Below are 17,759 nucleotides of genomic sequence, written 5' to 3'. Positions count from 1 at the left end.
AGCAAAGAATGAGACTGACAAAACCGTGTTCCGGGCCGTGCGCGTCCCCAGCAGAGCCAAACGGCCCCTGTGCCACCCTCAGCCCGTGATTCACCTGCCCTTACAAGAAGCAGAAGCTGTAGGTTAGACACTTCACTTTCACTAGATAGCGAATATTTGAAAATCAGAGGGAAAAGGGGTCTTTTGGCAATGTGCTCTGTCTCTGCTAGTCGTCATCCTCTTTTCAGAAGCATTCATTTTTAACCCCAATGTGGTTACAGATTGCGGGCAGAGGACTGTGAGGTCAGAAAAAGAGGTGGTCCGTTCATTCTCAGGAAGGCTAGTAGCTAGGCTGGAGTTTGGTAAGACAGACGGTGGGGAGGAAGGGCCACAGCCACACTTCCTGAGGCGTTCCATGAAGACACACCAGTCAATCTCTGGACGGGAAAGACCTCCGTAGAAGGAGGCTGCTTGAAAAGTCAGGGAGGTCTTTTTGACAAAGCAAATTAACGTGACTTCCAAGTGGATATTCGAATGCATTTTTTTCTTTTTATTGTGGTAGAATATACATAACCTAGAACTTGACCATTTGAACCAAGTCTAGGAGCACAGCTGCACTCACTCGGCGCATTTTGTAAGTGTGTTTTTGGCTACAGGCCGTCACTGTGCCAGGCGCAGAACCACACCACCACTGAACTCTCCAGAGTCTCACCACTAGATGTTATTGTCCCCATTTTATGGATGAGAAAACCAAGAGTAGACCAGGAGACCCCACACACTGATTTGATTCCCAAGCCACCCTGGTGTCATGTGGCGTCTTTTGCACTAAGAGCCAAACCGTTTTGGGGAAAACTCTCCCTTCTGTGTGATCACTGGACTCATCAGTAACTCCCAGGGCTGTGACTGATGGCTCTGAGGTTTCCAGATCTGTACTGGTCACAGTAGACTCGAGAGACATACATTCATTTTGTTTAGATTTCTTTTATTTTCATCCCCCACCAGTTTTGAGTTTCATAGAGAAAATAGAATAAATGCTAATATGTGAGCTATCATTCTCATCTTAATAATAAAACTCCCTTTTAAAGTGAAAATCTTCAAGAAGTCACGCATTGCACACGGTAGCTGGGACATGTGCACACGTGTGCACGCACACACACACATACACATTAAATTTCCGGCTGAGAACCCACCCATCAGAAATACAAAGAACTTTTGCCACTATAACATACATCAAGGCTCTGATAGGATTCATTTGTGGAAAAAAAAATGTATGTATAGCTTTTGGATAACGCGTCTGTTGAATGAAATGCTGTTGTACGAGATGCGGGTCTGGTCTTTGATGGCAGGAAATCTACTTTTCTGCTTATTTCAGTTTGCACACTGAATAATGTTTTGTAGCCAAGAATTTGCAGGTGAGAAACGATTCTGTAAATCAGCCTGTAATCAACATAGAGAACAAAGAAGCGGACGAAGAGAGTTTAGAAGCCCTCCCCGTCAAGGTACTTTCGGCTCTTTCTCCTCCTTGGTGGGGGAATGGGAATTCCCTCCCCTCTGATGAGTCTGCATAACTGACATTCATATTTGGGGGAACGTATTTGGAGTAGAGATGATGGAGTTCTCTGTTGGGAGTCCCCACGGCTACCCTCAGACTGAATGATTTGCTAGGATGACTCACAGGACCCAGAGAAACTTTTATACTCATGGTTATAGTTTAGTGCAGTGAGAGGATGCACAGTAGAATCAAAGAAAAAGGTACACATGGCAGAGGCCGGGAGGAAAAGGGGCCCGAGCTCCCGGTAACGTGGCCTGGACGTGCTATTTCTCCCAGCAAGTATGTGCGAGAACACACAGGAAGTCAAGCAAGTCAAGGAAGCCCACCCAAGCCTTGGAGTCCAGAGTTTCTACGGAGCATCTATGGGTGTGAAGGGCCGCTCTCTAGCCTGCAGGAAGTCAAACTGATATAAGGTGACCGGGGCCCCAGGCAAACAGAGACAGGCGTTCACCACCCATCATGTTGCTCGTATAAACTACTTGGCATGACCCAAGGCCCCAGGTATACAAAGACACTCACATCAGGTAGGCTATTCCAAAAAAGCAGAGGTGATCACCCAGGAGCCCGCGAAGGGCCAGCTTGAAAACCTTTGGAACATGCGGAGTTTGGACAACCCAGGCGTGCTGAGTTAACCTTTTACTTCACAAATCCCAGAGGTGGAGCTTAAAGCCAGGACGTAAGCATCCAGTCTGGCCTGTGCTAAATGAAATTACTCTGATCGGCTCCATGAATATACCCCACCCCTGAAATCAAATTCAAGCCCGTTTGTTACAATTTACAGCCTCGGAAAGCTCTGTCTGGACTTCCCAGGTCAAGTGTGGCTGCATCAGCCAGTTAATAGAAGAGTCAGGCTGAGAGCTCAAGTCTGGGTGCCTTGTGCACGTGTGTGTGTGTGTGTGTGTGTGTGTGTGCGTGCGCGCACGCGTGTGCATGTGGTCCGCTAGGACCCTTTGTCAGCCGGGAGTTCAGAAGGCCCAGAGAGGAGGGCTCAGGTGGGTCTGAACGCTAGCTTGTCTGGGTGAGCGGGTGTCTCTCAGCCTGATGTTTTTTTGTCCCCCGTGTTTCAGAGAACCGTTAAGCACATTGTGGATAAGACCTATCTCTATGTGCTGTGTACTCCTGTTCCGGAGGAGTTTCTGGACCAGAATGTGGTGTATTTTCTCAGAAATACGAAAGGTATATTTCTAGTGTGTGTGCATGAGTGTGGGTGAGTATGCACCTGGATGTGTATCTGTGAGATTCTTAATTTTTACACTTTCTTGAGAATACAACTTTTTTTTTTCCCCAGGCCAGCCAATCCTCATTACTCGTGGGTCCCTATTTGTGAATTCACCTACTTGCTCATGCGTTTTCATAACCCCCAAATCAATCCTTGCCGTGCCTTGAGGTCATTCATGGATGTGCACAGCATGGGGAAACATTTGACTTTTTTTTCTTTTAAAGATTTTATTTAAAACAAAAGATTTTATTTTTAAGAAATCTCTACACCCAACATGGGCGTGAACTCACAACCCAGAGATCAAGTGTTGCGTGTTGCGTCTTGCAGTGATGAAGCCAGCCAGGCACCCCTTAATGGGGAAACATTTGAGTCACTGAATCTTTGTGTTCCTGGCTGAGGGTGGACTGTTCCTATTGTTATCTCTTTAGTGCCATGGTTTTCATATTTTTTGGTCCTTTCTCTTGGTGATTTCACTGTTTAAAATGGCCTCAAGCGTAGTCCTGGAGCACCGTCCGGTGTTCCTGAGCGCAAGAAGGCTGTGACATTTCTCATGGAGGATGCAGGTATATTAGAGAAGCTTAGTTCAGGTGTGAGTTATAGTGTTGGCTGAGTTCAATGTTAACGAATCAACCGTGTAGTACATTAAATAAGTTGTCTTTAAACAGAAACACAAACAAAGCCAGGTTATGTGTTGATGGCTGATGAAAGTGTGACCAGAGGCTACAGGAATTTAACCCCGGGTGTCCTGCAGGAGCAATGGCTGGGTATTTGCTAATTCCTTGTTCGAGGTGACTTCACAGAACAGAAATACCAGGAATAATAAGAACTGGCTGTATAAATATATTCTTGGTTCTATTGTAACAATTAAAGGGAGCGAGATGCAAAATGATGTGATCCTGAGTTGTAGGATGAGCTCTGGCGCGCTCTCCGTGTGGCCGTGCGATTTAAGACAGAGGAGCTGCTTGGAGGCCAAGTCCATCCCACGGGGTAACTTTTGGGCGGGATGTTCTTACTGTGCATTCCTGCTGCATTCTGGGAGCCACCTGGGCGTTTCTAGTGACACCCCCGGCCCCCCAGTGGTTGTCACTCTCCTGTCTCTCTGACCCCGGGCCCTCCCTCTTGCCTTATTTAATTCGGGCTGACTCCCCAGTCTTCCTGCCTGGGTTTCCCCCATTTCTTCTGCCTTTGCCTCTGTGGAGGCTGTGCGTAGCTATGTTTTAGGACTCACAGTAAATTCCAGAGCAAACATTATGTGGCTTTCTTTTTTCTCTTTTGAATTTGGATGGCGTTTTGGGTGCACAGGCCGTGAACGGGGCAGCCACGGCATCCCCTCGGGCTTTATTACTGCTCGTTCGCATCATCTTTGTGTCTCTGTGGTCATCTTTCATTGAGCTCAGGCTCTCTTTCTTTCACATTCTGGGTTCTTACGTACTTTCCCTTTAAATTTGAGTAAAGAGGAGTTTGATATACAGAAGCGTAGTGAGGAGAGAATAAAGTCTACACAGATGTGGGTCTGAAGCCAGTGAAATGATTGCCTTGGTTGACATATGTGTCGTGTTTCTGTTTTGTTTCCCAGTGAGGTTGAGGGAAGGGCCCAAGGGACCTTCAGAATGTCTCCCGTGCTCATTGATGTTCGGTTGGGCGGAGTAAAGACATGTAAAATAAAACCTGGCCCAACGGTTAGCTGTCCGCGAATCTGTCTTTAAATAAAAATAACTCGTGACTCAGAGGGGACTCCGGTGATGAACTGGAGAGGCGTTGCTGGGAGTGGGGACCCAGGCCAGGCAAGGAGCCCAGCAAACATTTCTAGAAAACACAAGTGTGTCTGTCCGCTGGTCTGGGTGGCTCTGCAGTGCTGCCGGAGGGAGGCCGGGGTCCCCAGCACGTCAGACTTCCCTCAGTGTCTCACGGGCCGAGGGGTTCGTCTGACTAGACGTCAGCATCATTTTGAGTCTGTGCCTGGAACATGCCTGGGTACCTACTCAGAAAGAAGGAGCAGATTCGCCAGGTACTTGGGGGAGTTACCTGCCTGCCGCCTCCCCACGTGACTCCCCCTCTGTGTCTGTTCCTACGCAGAGATGATCTCCGAGGCCACGGATATGAAGGAAGCTATGGAGATCATGCCTGAGATGCTGGAGTATGGAATTATCAGTCCTAACGTGCTTCCCTTTCTGAAGAATGTCATATGTCAGGTAACCATGGACAAGGGAAGGGGTCTCAGCATTTTGTAAGATTCAGGCCGTCTGGTTCGTTTCCTCCACATGATAAGGAATGTTCAGCAGCTCTTGTGTCCCAGGTGCCATTGTCGGAGTGGATCTTGGTGCTCCAGGAGCTGATACTGGGGGAAAGACATGAGACACAGATTCCTAAGGGGGAAAATATCAGGCGGACACAAGTGGCATGAGTTCAATAAACCCTAGTAATGTGATAGAAATGGATTCTGTGTGTGTGTGCACACGTGTGTGTGTGTGTGTGTGTGCGTGCAGGGAGTGGTGGTAAGGGATGGCCTCACGGAGGAGGCAGTGTTTGATAGACCAACAATGGAAAAAAAAAAACACCTCGTGAACAGACTAATTCCCCTAATGATAAGTTCCTAGGGAAGTGTAATAGGGTGGGGCTCAGGGGGTCAGGAAAGGCCCCTCTGAGGTTGTGGCATTGAATTGAGACCTAAATTAGGTAAAGGTGTTAGACATGTGAAGATCTGGGGCGGGGAGGGGGGAGGAGAACTTCCTGGGCAGCGAAGGTAGCATGTGCAAAGGTCCTGAGGCAGGAGCAGACATAGCCTGGTCCCGGAACAGAAGGAGGGCCAGTGTGGCTGGAAAGGAGTGGGGAAGGTTGGAAAGGAAGGTTAGGTGTTCAGCAGGGGAATGACATGGTCTGGTTTGCATCATTCCTTTGGCTGTTGTGTGAAACTTAGACCGTGGGAGCAGGAGGCAGACGCTGAAGGGAAGAGAAGACCAGTATGAGGCTGTGGAAGAGTCTGTGGAGGGGGATGGTTGCCTAGACAGGAGTTCAATCAGGGGAGGCAGTGGGAGGCAGGCAGTGTCAAGAATATGTTTTACTGGGGAGAGGACATTTTGAACGTCACCGTGAGTGTGTGGTTGGCAGAATCCAGACTATGAAACCACAGGTCAGATGTTCTGGGCTCTTCAGTCAATGGGAGGTACACATACGTTGTCTTAAACCATGGATCCAAGTTTCCGAAGAAAAGGCAAAACTACACACCAAAGCCCAAACTCAACCAACCAACTGAAGGGCATTTTTTTCATCATTTTTATTTGGGTGGAGCTTTGTTATTGTATTCAAGTGACTTCATAAATGCACGCTTCTGTACTCAGTTAAATGTCAAAAGGACTGTGTCCCCACTCCCTTCCTGATTTTTGATCTTTATTTATTTAAGTAATCTCTATGCCCCATGTGGGGCTCGAACTTGCAACCCCAAGATCAAGCGTCGCACGCTCTACAGACTGAGCCACCGGGCACCCCCATCCCCTTCTTTATTTTAACCCTCCCGTGAGCTAGCCTGGTGCTGAGCAGACTCTCCAAGACCTGCTTCTACTCTTGTTTGTGCTGTGGTTTCAAATCCAGCCGCCTTGTGGCTGGTGGCAGCCAAAGAAATGCAGGATTATCTTCTGGGTTGTCACCTTGGGCTTGGGTCACATTCTTACCCTGGGATCATTTTAGGTCACATATTTTCATCTCTCTTTAGGTCTGTGCTCTGGACTTGAGCAGTTTCTGCATTGTAGTTACATATGTGCTGTATCTGATAGAACATTCGACACCAGAGGCAGCATGAGTGCATGATCTTGAACACAATATTGTGTGATTTCTTTCAGGTTTTCATGCCGGCTTTGTCCTTCAATCAACACAAGGACGCCTCCCTGGGATTCACATCTGCAGAAATATCTGACTCTTTGGAGTATGAAGTAGACCTACCCAACATGCCCGGGGAAGCCTATCACAGCATTCAGTTGATACGGGATGAATTTTTAATGAACATCCAGAAATTTGCAAACGGTATTCAAAGAACAATGCAGCAACTTGAAGGTGAGGCTTCCTTTTGCTCGTGTTGAGGGAAGCATGATGGATTTTCTTTAAGAAGGCAATTTCAGAGTCCAGGAGTCTCTTGCTTTCATTTATAATCATTCTTTCTTCCCTGCTCACCATATGAGCGACCCTGAGCTGGGAAGAAGACCCAAAGAGGAATGACAGAATCCTGTCCTCAAGGATCTTATAATCTGGCGCACAAGGAACTATGGCAGAATGGGAGCTTGGGAAAGATATTAGGGCCTTGAGGGGTTTGGAAGAGGGAGATCGCATCGGAGAAGCAGGGGGAAATCAAAGGAGACTTCCCGAAGGAGGAGGCATTTGACCTCCTCTGAACGGACAGCAAAGCTTTAGTAGGTGGAGTTGGGGAGCAAGGGCATTTCAGGCAGGGAGAATGGCCTGGACAAGAGAAGGGAGTTGGAAAGAGTGGAGTTTCTGTGAACAGGGAAGGGTGGCTGGCTGGTCCTAGCTTAGGTAGCTTTGTGTGCGAGGCCAGAAGCTTGTAGGTGATGGGCCTGCAGCGGCTGCTGTTGGATCTGCACCTCATTACTGGGGGTGTATGGCATGGCGAGAGTCCCTGAGCCTGGGAACGTGTGTGTCAGGAATGGAGAACAGCAAGGTGGAGAGGCCGGCTGAGGGGGTTACACTGTGGAGAGTCGCAGCCCGTGACAGCCAACACGGTGTGCATCAGCGAGGGCAGCACGGTCTTCGAGATGGCATCACTATTCTAGGAAGAGGGACTTTCCCCCTCTTTGAAGTAACCTTGAACATGCCCCACCGCCTAGAAATGTTCTCTGCTGGAAATGAGAAACACCCGTAGAGATGCAAACTTTTGATAACATGCTACGGACATGTGTTTTTCAGATTCTATTTTAGAATTTTTTTTTTACTACCCCCCCCACCCCCCAAAGTGATACTTCTCTCTTGGTGTCTGTGTTTTTCCTTCACTGACATTTGTAGCCTTCTTTGGCCCGTCTGCCTAACCCCTCTCTCCCTGAATTAGTGTAAAATAGAGATGGGAAAAAAATGTTTCTTCTATTCTTGGATAGGATTTATGTGTCTTGTTTCTTTTTTAGAAGATGTATTTATTTATTTGAGAGAGCGCATGAGTGAGGGGAGGGGCAGAAGGGGGAGGGGAGAGAGGGAGAATCTCCAGCAGATTCCATGCTGAGCGTGGAGCCCAACACTGGGCTCGATCTCATGACCCTGAGATCACGACCTGAGCCGAAACCAATGCTCAACCGGATGCTCAACCAACTCGCCGCCCAGGAGCCCCTGTGTCTTGTGGCTGGTGTCAAAAAGCAGATGAGTGAATACATTTTTGTGTTTTAGATAAACTGCTAGAAGGAAATGCACTAAAATGTTATCAGCCACTGTCGCTTACTCTAGGTTATGAGAGTAAGATGGTTTTCTTTCTTTTTTCCTATTTTCCTATAATCACGTATGATTTAGAAAAACCAGAAAAGTAGGTGAATTAATATTCTATAACCTGGGTCAGCAAGTTACGGCTCATGGGCCACATCTCACCTGCTGCTCGTTTTTGTGTGGCCTGTGGGATAAGAACTGTATTTATAGTTTCCAATGCTTAGATTTTAAATGATTATATAAGAACCTACATTCTGTCTTCAGCTTTGCCTCTTGGTCTGCAAAGCTGGAGATATTTACTCTCTGGTACTTGAGGAAGAACTTTGTGGAGGGCACCTGGCCAGCTCAGTCAATAGAGTGTGTGATTCTTGATCTCAGGGTTGTGAGTTCGAGCCCCAAGTTGGGTGTGGAGATTACTTAAAAAAAAAATTTTTTTTTTTTAAAGATTTTTAAATTTATTTATTTGACAGAGACACAGTGAGAGAGAGGGAACACAAGCAGGGGGAGTGGGAGAGGGAGAAGCAGGCTTCCCGCAGAGAAGGAAGCCCGATGCGGGGCTCGATCCCAGGACCCTGGGACCACGACCTGAGCCAAAGGCAGACTCCCAGTGACTGAGCCACCCAGGTTCCCCTTACTTAAAAAATCTTAAAAAAAAAAAAAAAGCAAAGCCCAAACTGTGCCAATCCCTATTTTATAATATCATCTCGAGGAAGAAATTTGTTTTTCTTTATGGGACATTTACAAATGGCTTTTTGTAAGTCATTGGCTGTCAGTTGAGAAAGCTCTTTTTGCCCTTTTTTTCTTTATGATGCACAGAATTGCAAAGCTCAGGTCATCTGTTGCGTGAATGTTTAACACAAGTATATTAATATGATTATAGCAAGTATACTTAAATATATTAATAAATATGTGTCCACATATGTATATATGTTGCATTTTGTTAAAGTAATACATACGTAAGTTTTAAAAAAATTAAGTGGTATTAACATACAGTGCCGTGAAAAACTGTCCCTGCTTCATTTTCCCTTTCAGTCCGTTCCACTCCCCGCTGGTGAATTTAGCTGTTTTTTCCCTCCTTCCCTCCTTCCCTCCCTTCCTTCCTTCCTTATTTTTTAAAAAGATTTTATTTGAGAGAGAACACAAGAGTGGGGTAAGAAGGAGAAGCAGGCTCCCCGCCGAGCAGGGAGCCCGACGTGGGGGCTCGATCCCAGGACCCCGGGATCATGACCTGAGCCGAGGGCAGATGCTTCACCAACCGAGCCACCCAGGCGCCCCTTTACCTCTTTCTACTGATAGCTACTGCCACGTCTCTCAAATATACGCTTACACTGCTGTTTCTTCTTAATCGTAGACATGAGTGTTATTTCCTGGCACGATGAGGATTTTGCCCCTTCCCCTGCTGCAGCCAGCTCCCATCATACTTCCATGCCCTTCTTTTCATTAAGTCACAAAATGGGTTTTGACGTTATTATGACAACAGGAATACTGTTTACTTCAGAGCAGAGTAGGATCCTTTGATGAGCTTTCCTTTTTTTTTTTTTTAAAGATTTTATTTATTTGACAGAGAGAGACACAGCGAGAGAGGGAACACAAGCAGGGGGAGTGGGAAAGGGAGAAGCAGGTTTCCCGCAGAGCAGGGAGCCTGATGTGGGACTCGATCCCAGGACCCTGGGATCATGACCTGAGCCGAAGGCAGAGGCTTAACGACTGAGCCACCCAGGCGCCCTGATGAGCTTTCCTTTTTTGTACACCCGCCCCTTCCTCTGCCAGCATTCCAAATTGCCATTCTTAAAGTATCTCATAAAAATATCTTGTACAGTCCTCTCTGGTTTTGTTTTTTGCAAAAGCTCCTCTTATTAGACGCCCCCCCTACCCGCCGGTGTCCTGTGTTTCTTGTTGCAACGCAGGCAGGGCACCCGCAGCGTGATGCATGGCTGCGTCCCAGATGCAGTGTTTCCTGGATCGCAGGTCTTCTTGTTCAGTTGGGTTCCTCCCTCATTGGGTGGGAATCCATCCTTAGGTAACTTCCTGAGAAAAGGCACATGGGAAATAATTTTATGAGAACTTGCATGTCTGAAAATGACCTGATTCTACACAGTGGTTTTCGGCATATAAGTTGGAATTTAAAACAATTTTAGCACAGAATCTTGAATACAGTTTCCATTGTTTTCTAGCATCCAGTGTTTCCTAGGAGAAATTGGATTCCTTTTTTTTTTTTTAAGGCAACCTGTTTCCCCCCCCCTCCCCTTTATGTGAACTTTTTAAAGACTTTATTTATTTGACAGAGACACAGCGAGAGGGAACACAAATGGGGGAGTGGGCAGAGGGAGAAGCAGGCTTTCCGCGGAGCAGGGAGCCCGATGCGGGACTCGTTCCCAGGACCCTGGGACCACGACCTGAGCCGAAGGCAGACGCTTAACCACTGAGCCACCCAGGCGCCCCTGCTTTATGTGAACTTTTGTGTCTTTATCCCTAGTGTCTTTTTTTTTTTTTAAGATTTTATTTATTTATTAGAGAGAGAGAAACAGCATGAGAGGGGAGAAGGCCAGAGGGAGCAGCAGGCTCCTCGCTGAGCCGGGAGCCCGATGTGGGACTCGATCCCGGGACCCTGGGATCATGACCTGAGCCGAAGGCAGTCGCTTAACCGACTGAGCCACCCAGGCGCCCTCTGTAGTGTCTTGAAATGCTGTGGTGATGGACTTTTGTGTGGTCCTTTTCCCATTTATTTTGCTGAGCACTCTATTTTCAGCCTGAAGACCTAGTCTTGTAGTCTGAACGCTTATCTTCATAATTTCCTCCACTATTTATCTCTGTTCTTTCTTGCTAACATTGGTCAAATGCTGTTGATGCTGCTTGTTTTTTTTTTTTTTTAATCTTTTGTGGTCTTTCCCATCTCTTTGTCTTTGTAGTCAGATTTTCTGAGGAGTTCAACTTTTCCCCAACCTTTGACTGAACTTTTTCACATCAGCTGTCACATTTTTTAATTTTTAAGACCTCTTATTCTGTGATTGTCCCTTTTCCAAAGCGTTCATTATGTTCTTGTTTGATGGAAGCCATCTTGTCTCACTTCCCTGAGACTCCTAATTGGGATTAAAAACAAATTCTTCTTTGCCTTGTCTCAATTTCCTCTGAGGTCATTCTTTCTGATATATCTTGGCCCATCTGTTTCATGCTGGAGGTTTTTTCAAATACCTCTTGAGCTCTGGGTTGTTTGTCTAATTTTTATTCTTCTAAAATTTTATTTTTTAAAGTGACCTCTACATCCAAAGCTGGTGCTCCAACACACAACCCTGAGATCAAGAGCCACACGCTCTTCCGACTGAGCCAGCCAGGCGAACCCTTGTTTAATTTTTTAAATTGAAGTTATAGGTTGTAAATTCAGGAACATCTTAAATAACTGGATCACTGTGACCCATCTTAACACTGTTACAATGATCTACAATTTTTAGTTGCATTCTAATGGAAGAGAATGAAATATAGACGGATCAGGTCGGGGGATGTAGCAGATCTTGCTGGACTGATGTCTAGGGAGAAGAGCTACCTGATTCACTTGAACATTATTGTCTATAATCATTTTTTTCCCCAAACAAGTGGCTAACTGACCATTTCTATTCTATTAGGTGAGATCAAGTTAGAAATGCCAAGCATCAGCATAGAGAGAGAGGTGTCTGACCTGGCTGCTGACCCGGAAGCCATTGAAATCTTAGAGCAGTGTGTGATAAACTGGTTGAATCTGATATCTGCAGCTGTCGAGGGCCAACTGAAAAAGACTCCTCAGGTAACTCAGGCCGTGCCTTTGCAGATTCCCTGACAGCTCACGGTGGCCCCCGGAGAAAGAGCCGGGAGTCTGGGGATCGGATCTGTTGGATGCAGCCTCTTGTCTTGCTGTTTTGTGACCCCCTTCAAGGGTCAAAGCATACATACCCAAGATGTCATTCTTGGGCTTTCTGATGTTTAGCGTGCTGCCAGATCATACCCTGGATTGATAAAGATAATACCGTGTATCAGTCAGGATGCTTGGGCTGCGAAAAACAGGAAGCGTAACTCAGCTGGCTTCAACAAGTGACCATTTGTTGGCTCACATAATTGAAAAGTCCGGAGGCAGGGCTGGTTTCAGGTATGGTTTGGTCCATCTGCGTTTCCCTGGGAGTCTCTCATCTCCGTTCCATCCTCCTCAGGCTGGTTTCCTTTATGGTGGCAACTTGTCACATCCCCATGTCCTATTGCCTGGAGAAAGGCGGACTGTCTGTGGTCAGCCTTCCTAGCCAGAGTCCTGAGATCCACTCTGATCGGACCCTCCTAGGTCAAGTGCATGCACGGATTCCTATTTGGAGCAGCTGGAGAAACCATCACGGGTGTATGCTCCACACCAATGATGACTCTCTTTGTGTTCATATCACCTCTCAGGGTAATGGTCCTCTGGCTGAAATTGAATTCTGGCGGGAAAGAAATGCAACGCTAAGTGCACTCCATGAACAGACGAAGCTTCCAATAGTCAGGAAAGTCTTGGATGTGATCAAGGAGTCAGATTCCATGCTCGTGGCTAACCTGCAGCCCGTCTTTACTGAATTATTCAAGCTCCACATGGAGGCCTCAGACAATGTGCGGTTTCTGTCCACGGTGGAACGCCATTTCAAGGTATGCCAGGGGCCCGGCGCTTTGGAAAGTCAGGGCCGTGAATTAGATCTTACACGGATTGAGTTTCCTTTTTTAATTCAGCATTTAAACCACTGTGGTGGCACGCATATGACATTGATTGTTTTAACTGCTTGCAAGCGTGTAGCGCAGTGGCAGTAAATACACGGTGCTGGGCACCCAAACTCCTGACCCGAAAGCAAGCATTTCATCACCCCCAACATAAACTCGGAAACCCTGAGCCAACAATTCCCTCCTCCCGGCACCCCTGGTAACCTCGATTCCACTCTCTGTCTCTAGGACTTTGCCCATCCTAGGTGTTTTCTGTAAGTGGGGTCGTTCATCTTTTATGCATAATAAACTATCTCATTGTGATTTCGATTTACATTCCCTCAGAACTAAGGAGATTGAACACCTTGTCATGTGCTTCTATCTTTGATAAAATGTCTGTTTTAATCTTTTCCCCATTTTTGATGTGTCTTATTATTGATTTAGGAGTTAAAAAAATTCTTTTTTGAAAATAAGTTCCTTATCAGATATAGGATTTGCAGTGTCCCCATCTGTAGGCTTTTTCACTTTTTTTCTTTTAAATCTTTATTTAAAGATTTTTATTTATTTGAGAGTGAGGGGGAGAGGGAGAGAGAGAGAGAGAGCGCGCGTGCGCGCGCGCACGCTCACGAGCATGGGGGAGGGGCAGAGGGAGAGGGAGAAGCAGGCTTCCTGCTAAGCGGCGAGAGCCCGATGCGGGGCTCGATCCCAGGACCCTGGGATCATGACCTGAGCTGAAGGCAGACGCTTAACCAACTGAGTCACCCAGGCGACTCCCAAATGGCTTCTTTGCCCACATAGCTAGCGCCTGGGTGCTCCTGGGTCTCTCTCTCTCCATATCGTATCTCATCTCCCAAAATTTCTCCACATGGCTTGGATGTCTCCAAGCCTTGTGGCTTCAGGGTAACAGGGTAGTCACACTTCTTACAGGGCGCTGGCTTCCAAGAGACCAGAAGCAGGCCAGCTGAGGGCTATGCTCAGAAGGGGTATGGCATTGCCTCTGCCATATTCTACTGGCTAAAGAAGTAACAGTCTGTGTAGATTTGAGGGGATGGAGAGGTTGATGCCATCTCTTCATGGCGAGGGGGGCACAGTCAAGATGTTGTGACTGTATTTGGAAAATACAATCTGCCACATGTGTCCTGGGTGTGTATATGTACGCTTAATAGGTTCACATATGCATTCTTTTTCTATTTCTTTTTCTCGCTCTATATCTCTCTATATATTCACACACGCCCATACTTTATACATGTCTGCAAATTGCTTTATTTACTTTCATTGTAAATCTCCTCTCTCTTTCCATGTCAATGCATCCAGAGCTATTTCAAACTTCTTTCGGTGGTGAAACACTTCCTCCTGTAATAAGTGTATTTAGTTTTTGAATTAGGAAGAGGGAAGCTTCCTGCGTACGTGTTGCTTTAGTAAGCTACTTGACCCCAAGGCTAAGGTTGCTTGCTCTCTCCGGTTAGAACATCACGCATGGATCCAGCTTCCACGTCATCTTGGAGACCATCCCCTCCATGATGGGTGCCCTGAGGATGGTGTGGATCATCTCCCGACACTACAACAAAGATGAAAGGATGATCCCACTGATGGAGCGGATTGCCTGGGAAATTGCCGAGAGAGTCTGCAAGGTGGTTAATCTGCGGACTTTGTTCAAGTAAGAAGTCATACGCCATGTTTTTCTTGAGATCTTCAATAGCTTTTGGGGCGCCTGGCTGGCTCAGTCAGTGAAACGTCCGACTCGATCTCAGCTCAGGTCTTGATCTCGGGGTCGTGAGTTAGAGCCCCACACTGGGCTCCATACTGGGTGTGGCATCTACTTAAAAAAAAAAAAAAGATCTTGAACAGCTTTATTGAAATTCACCCATTTAGAATGTACAATTCAGTGGCTCTTCGGAGGTATTCAGAGTCATGTGTCCATCACTGTAATCGAAGGTAGAGTATTTTTTTCAATTAGAGAAGAAACCCCATACACTGTAGCTGTCACCTCCGGCCTCCCCGACCCACCCAGCCCTGGGCAACTACAGGTCTCCTTTCTACCTCGATGGATTTGCCTCTTCGTACAGATGGGGTCATCCGACATGGGGTCTTTTATGACTGGCTCCTTTGACTCGGCATCACATTTTCAAAGTTCACCCATGTTGGGGTGCGCCTGGGTGGCTCAGTCGTTAAGCATCTGCCTTCAGCTCAGGTCGTGATCCCGGGGTCCTGGGATCGAGCCCCGCATCGGGCTCCCTGCTCCGCGGGAAGCCTGCTTCTCCCTCTCCCACTCCCCCTGCTTGTGTTCCCTCTCTCGCTGTGTCTCTCTGTCAACTAAATAAATAAAATCTTAAAAAAAAAAAAAGTTCTCCCGTGTTGGAGAAGGTGTCAGTGCTTCCTTCCTCTTTATGGCCAAGTAACACCCCGTTGTGGGGATACACAGGTTGTCTTATTTTATTATTTTTTAAAGATTTTATTTATTTTTTTGACAGTGAGAGAGGGGAACACAAGCAGGGGGAGCGGGAGAGGGAGAAGCAGGCTTCCCGCTGGGCAGGGAGCCCGATGCGGGGCTCGATCCCAGGACCCCGGGATCATGACCTGAGCCAAAACCAAGAGTCAGACATTCAACCGACTGAGACACTCGGGCACCCCGTAGGTTATTTTAATCAGGACCTTCTTCCTTAGTTATCCTGGGAGAGACTAAGTCCCACAGTCAGAGGGAAACTTCCTTCTGGACCCCAGGCCCCTAAGGGTAGGAGAGCCTCTGGGATCAAGTGTTGAAGAAGCTGCAGATCTTCACTTTCTTAAAAACGAACAAACAAAAAACCCCCCCAAAAATCTATACAGGTGAAATAGGTACCAAAACCTTGGTATTATCTTTTCACTCTGGTGGTGCAGCCTCCACTGTGGACTTCCAGCCTGGGGCCCAGGGCCGCCTGCTCCCTTCCCAGCTCAGACGGAAAGCTCCCTGGGGGGGACTGTGGTTCCTGTGGGCTGGGTGGGCGGCTGCAGCAAAGGTCAGCCTGGGTGTGGCTTGCGATCATGACCTTGCAGGTGTACAAGGGCCTCACCCCTTGCCAACTAGGGCGGGGCAGCGGCTCTCCCCACCGGGCTGTGAGATCAGGGAGGCCCTGCTCCTCCGCGAGCGTTCTCCCCCTAGAAGGCTGCTGCCCTTGGGGAGTGTGGCTGGGACCCCACTGCAGCTCTGCCTCTCCCCCCCCCCCCCCCCATTGCGGCCTCTCTTTTTCTTCTCAGAGAAAATCGAGCCAGCGCCCAGCACAAAACCTTGGAGGCCAGGAACGTCCTCCACATGTGGAAAAAGGCCTATTTTGACACCAGGGCCAAGATCGAGGCTTCAGGGAGAGAAGCTCGGTGGGAGTTTGACCGAAAGCGGCTGTTTGAGAGAACGGATTACATGGCCACCATCTGCCAGGATCTCTGCGACATTTTGCAGGTGGGCAGGCTGGCAGACGTTTTCTCTGCTGCACGTGAGGCTGATTGGAGTTGGGACTTGCCCGATGGAAAACAGTTTGGCTTTTTGATGGCACACTCTCTGTGTGTTGTGGGTGTGGGGGGCAGCCAGGAGACGGGGGAGTCTGGCAGGGGGAAGCGCCTGAGAGAGTATTCAGAATGTACCAGAATATACCAGAGCCACACCAGACCTCTTGCACCTCTTCCTTGTCTTCTGCGACACCCCTCTGTCTCCTTGCTTTTGGCTGTGCTTTGACCTGCGGCCATTCCTTCGCGGTGTCTTTGGCAAAATCTTCCTCCTCTGTCTTCCCATTAGATGTTGGAATTTCTCAAAGTCGCCTCCAAGACTTCTCTCCTGAAGCCACCTCATGCTTGCCCATTGCTTCAGCTTCTACCTACCCACCAGGGACCCTACCCCCCCCCCCCCCCCCCGTTTATCTGATCCCTCTCTCTCCTAAATGAATGTAAAACGGTTTAGTGGCTGAGTGGATGAATGATCCACAGTCCTTTGTCTCCCAAAGGTCCATCCATTCATTGACTCTTAGAATTTGTTGAGAACTCATTTGTGCCAGGCACCTGCACTTGCTAGAGAAACAGTGGGGGCAAATCCAGGGCCAGCCACCTAACCCTCAGTGTCCAGTGCAAACAGACGTGGGACCCCTTGTTCAAAAAGCAGGAAAAAAATGCTGTTAAAAACATTAAAATATAAAGCTTTTCTCTCTCTCCTGATGTCTCTTGCCTTAGCGGGCTTTAGTTTTTGTTTGCCACGACTATAGCAAAGTAAAGAGAGTAAAGGGAAATTAAACATTTAAATTATTCCATGAATTTTACTGTTCATCCTTAAATTGTGCAGTGTTGGCTTAAAATGCAAATACAAGGGCATTTGGCTTGTATGCAGAATCACAGTTTGTGCTTTGTCGCTGGGATGCGCAGACGTACGGTCTTGTTGCTGGAACAGCGGCAACACCCCACACGAGTTTTTCTCTCACTTCTCGATGCACGCCCATTCTGCCAGGCTTCTCTCCCCGCAGCTTGCCGACGAGCGGGGGAAGGGCTCGGAGGGAAAGGAGAGTTCTTCGGGGTCTCTGCCGTTCGTCCTATGTCATCATTTTGGGGTGCGCAGCTGGTGAACACGGGGAAGTTACAGGAGCAGGAAACCATGGGGTCGGTTTCCTATTCAGGCGTGTTTCTCAGAACCGTGCGTGGCCTCCTGTGTCTGAAGCAAAGTCTGGTTTGAAGGGAGAACGTGGTCTCGCGGAGCAGCTGGGGTCCTCGAGTACTTGTTGTTGATGCAACACGCTTACTTGTCCTGATTGCGAATGTCTCCGAACTGGCACATGTGCTGGGCCCGCCGGAATCCTGTGCTTATGGGGTCGTGGGGCATCACACGCTCTGCGGGGGAAGGAGTAGGGGAATGCAGACCCCAGTTGCCTTCTCATATGTGCGCATGGCTGTCCCATC

The 17,759-nt window shown here is 47.8% G+C and overlaps 1 protein-coding gene across 1 annotated transcript in view; it reads left to right on the top strand.

Annotated features, from left to right (window-relative positions):
* Window positions 1-17,759, top strand: part of DNAH10 (dynein axonemal heavy chain 10) — a 131,685-nt gene that overhangs the window by 4,650 nt on the left and 109,276 nt on the right. Inside the window, exons 3-10 of the mRNA XM_027575699.2 lie at window positions 1,378-1,478; window positions 2,599-2,707; window positions 4,827-4,942; window positions 6,587-6,797; window positions 11,783-11,940; window positions 12,570-12,800; window positions 14,315-14,505; window positions 16,083-16,281. Coding sequence (XP_027431500.1) covers window positions 1,378-1,478; window positions 2,599-2,707; window positions 4,827-4,942; window positions 6,587-6,797; window positions 11,783-11,940; window positions 12,570-12,800; window positions 14,315-14,505; window positions 16,083-16,281 — 1,316 coding nt within the window. The remainder of the gene's footprint in view (window positions 1-1,377; window positions 1,479-2,598; window positions 2,708-4,826; window positions 4,943-6,586; window positions 6,798-11,782; window positions 11,941-12,569; window positions 12,801-14,314; window positions 14,506-16,082; window positions 16,282-17,759) is intronic.

This window comes from Zalophus californianus, chromosome 14 (assembly GCF_009762305.2).
Source record: "Zalophus californianus isolate mZalCal1 chromosome 14, mZalCal1.pri.v2, whole genome shotgun sequence".
NCBI classification, from domain to species: Eukaryota; Metazoa; Chordata; class Mammalia; order Carnivora; family Otariidae; genus Zalophus; species Zalophus californianus.
The sequence above is the reverse complement of the archived record's forward strand: the minus strand, read 5'-3'. Positions and strand labels throughout refer to the sequence as shown.